The 2,391-nt window shown below is 43.7% G+C and overlaps 1 protein-coding gene across 1 annotated transcript; it reads left to right on the top strand.

Annotated features, from left to right (window-relative positions):
• Positions 1-525: 525 nt before the first annotated feature.
• Positions 526-2,198, top strand: LOC105556663 (putative uncharacterized protein FLJ37770). The gene has a single exon (XM_012003757.1). The coding sequence runs from the start codon at positions 962-964 to the stop codon at positions 1,697-1,699; it is 738 nt and encodes a 245-aa protein (XP_011859147.1). The 5' UTR covers positions 526-961; the 3' UTR covers positions 1,700-2,198.
• The last annotated feature ends 193 nt before the right edge of the window (positions 2,199-2,391 follow it).

The following is a 2,391-nucleotide window of genomic DNA, read 5'->3' as shown; positions in this document are numbered from 1 at the left end:
CGATCAAGCTCCGCTCGCGAACGCGCGATCCACCGTTCCCTCGATATATTGTCTGGCTGAGCCTTCGGTCAAAGGAGAAGGTCGGAACACGTGGCTGGTACGTGCTGAACTCACGGCCGAAAAGAGTCGCGACGTCGACAATAATTCGCGAGGCGGACCGATAATATCGCTGGCGCGATCCGGTACAATACTTGCCGATGATCGGCGGAAAGGAGTCTCTGTCGAGGCTCAACGAAGTTTATCTTCAACGCGAAGCTCGAATCTCACTAACGAGAAGGTATGCGTAGTCACCAAAGGCCGGATTCAGACTTTTAGCCTAAAGGATCTATCAGCACGGATCCGCTTAAACGGGGGGTGCGCGACAGATCCAAATTGACACACAGCGCACTCGAGCAACGAAGACGGCCGCGAATGAGAAGTATTGAGGTGCGTGACAAGAACCGAAAGCGCGCGGTTAAACGCGTCTCGGAGGCGTTCAAGATTTTTTTTGTGTATGTTCCGAAACAATATTAAATTATAAAAAAGAACTAGTTGAAATTTTTTTTTTCAATAAAATCTTGTACCAAAACCATTACTGGTTTTTATCGTAATGATTGTGGAAATACAGTACTGATTCAATACTGGATTAGTAAGTACCTAACAGTCAATCAGTTGAACTATATTCATTACTGTAGAATCCGTAATAGTTACGAGGTCTGTTCAAAAAGTATCGCGAATTTTGAATTTCCGCGGGCTACGTATATTCGATTTTCGATTTTTTTGTGGCGTTATGTTGGTACTCATGTCCCTCACTCATGCTGACAAGTTCGGCCATTTTGAATGTTCAGTTAATTTTTGACAGCTATTTTGCTTGGACGTGTTTTGGCTCGTCTTCGATTTTTGCCTATTCCAAGAAATGGATCAAAGAATATGTACCAAATTTTGTGTGAAAAACAAAATTAAGTGCGCGGACGCATTCTGAATGTTGACTGTGGCATATGGTGAAGCTACCTTGAGCCAAAGCAACGTTTATCGGTGGTACAAAATGTTCTCAGAGGGCCGAGAAGATGTGAACGACGAAGAGCGTGCCGGACGCCCGAGCACGTCAATAACAGACGAAAACATTGATGAAGTGAAGAAAATAGTATTAGCCAATCGTCGAATCACCGTTAGAGAAGTTGCTAAGGACCTAAACATATCGATTAGTTCGTGCCATTCGATTTTTACCAATGATTTGGGCATGAGACGGGTCGCCGCGAAATTCGTACCAAAATTGCTCACTATCGACCAAAAACAGCATCGCATTAACATTGCTACGGAGCTGTTGGACTCTGTCCGCGACGACCAAAATTTGCTCCAGAGGGTCATAACTGGTGACGAATCATGGGTTTATGGTTATGACGTGGAAACCAAAGCTCAATCATCCCAATGGAAGCTGCCGCACGAGCCAAGACCGAAAAAAGCGCGCCAAGTTCGGTCGAATGTGAAGGTTTTGCTTACAGTTTTCTTCGATTGCAGGGGCGTGGTGCATCATGAGTTCTTGTCACAGGGTAGAACGGTGAATAATATTACCTGCAAGTTATGCGCAATTTGCGCGAAGCAATCCGCCAGAAACGCCCGGATTTGTGGAAGAACAAAAATTGGCTTTTACACCATGATAACGCCCCTGCTCACATATCGTTGCTTGTGCGCGAATTTTTGGCCAAAAACAACACACTAATGATGCCGCAGCCACCGTATTCCCCAGACCTGGCCCCCTGTGACTTTTTCTTGTTCCCAAAATTGAAGAGGCCCATGAAAGGACGACGCTACGCCACGATTGAGGAGATAAAGACGGCATCGAAGGAGGAGCTGAACAAGATCACAAAAAAGGATTTTTTGAAGTGCTTCGAAGATTGGAAAAAACGTTGGCACAAGTGTATAATATCTGATGGGGATTACTTTGAAAGGGACAACATAGATATTCATGAATAAATAAATAATTTTTGAAAAAACACAAAATTCGCGATACTTTTTGAACAGACCTCGTATTGTAAAATTCGTACTGATTACTGGGAGAATGCTTACTGTAGTGCTACGTAATGGTTACTGTAAGAAAGACTAAAAGTTAAAAAACGAGGAAAAATGTTATAACCATCACTGTTTTTCAGCTCTCAGTGTAGGTATGTGCAAATGCAACGCTGTACATGCGATGTATATCCATGCAATATACCTGTGTATATTATAAATATATACATATACAGGGTGAGGCATGTAAAACTGTTTTTCAGAATATTTGGAAAAATACAAATCGGATTAAAAAGAATTTGCAATAAAAGTTGTTCCCCTCGAAGAGGGTCATCCATTAACATAAAGCTCGACCCCCCTGCACGACCCCCGGGGGCGGAAGGCGCCGACAGCCGCCCATCCGGA

This window comes from Vollenhovia emeryi, unplaced genomic scaffold (assembly GCF_000949405.1).
Source record: "Vollenhovia emeryi isolate VEMERY1.0 unplaced genomic scaffold, V.emery_V1.0 DF939858.1, whole genome shotgun sequence".
NCBI classification, from domain to species: Eukaryota; Metazoa; Arthropoda; class Insecta; order Hymenoptera; family Formicidae; genus Vollenhovia; species Vollenhovia emeryi.
Note: the sequence above shows the minus strand (reverse complement) of the source record. Positions and strands in the feature narration are given on the sequence as shown.

Excerpts from the sequence above, each read along its gene's own strand:
- LOC105556663 (XM_012003757.1), top strand. The coding sequence starts at position 962 with ATGTTGACTGTGGCATATGGTGAAGCTACCTTGAGCCAAAGCAACGTT.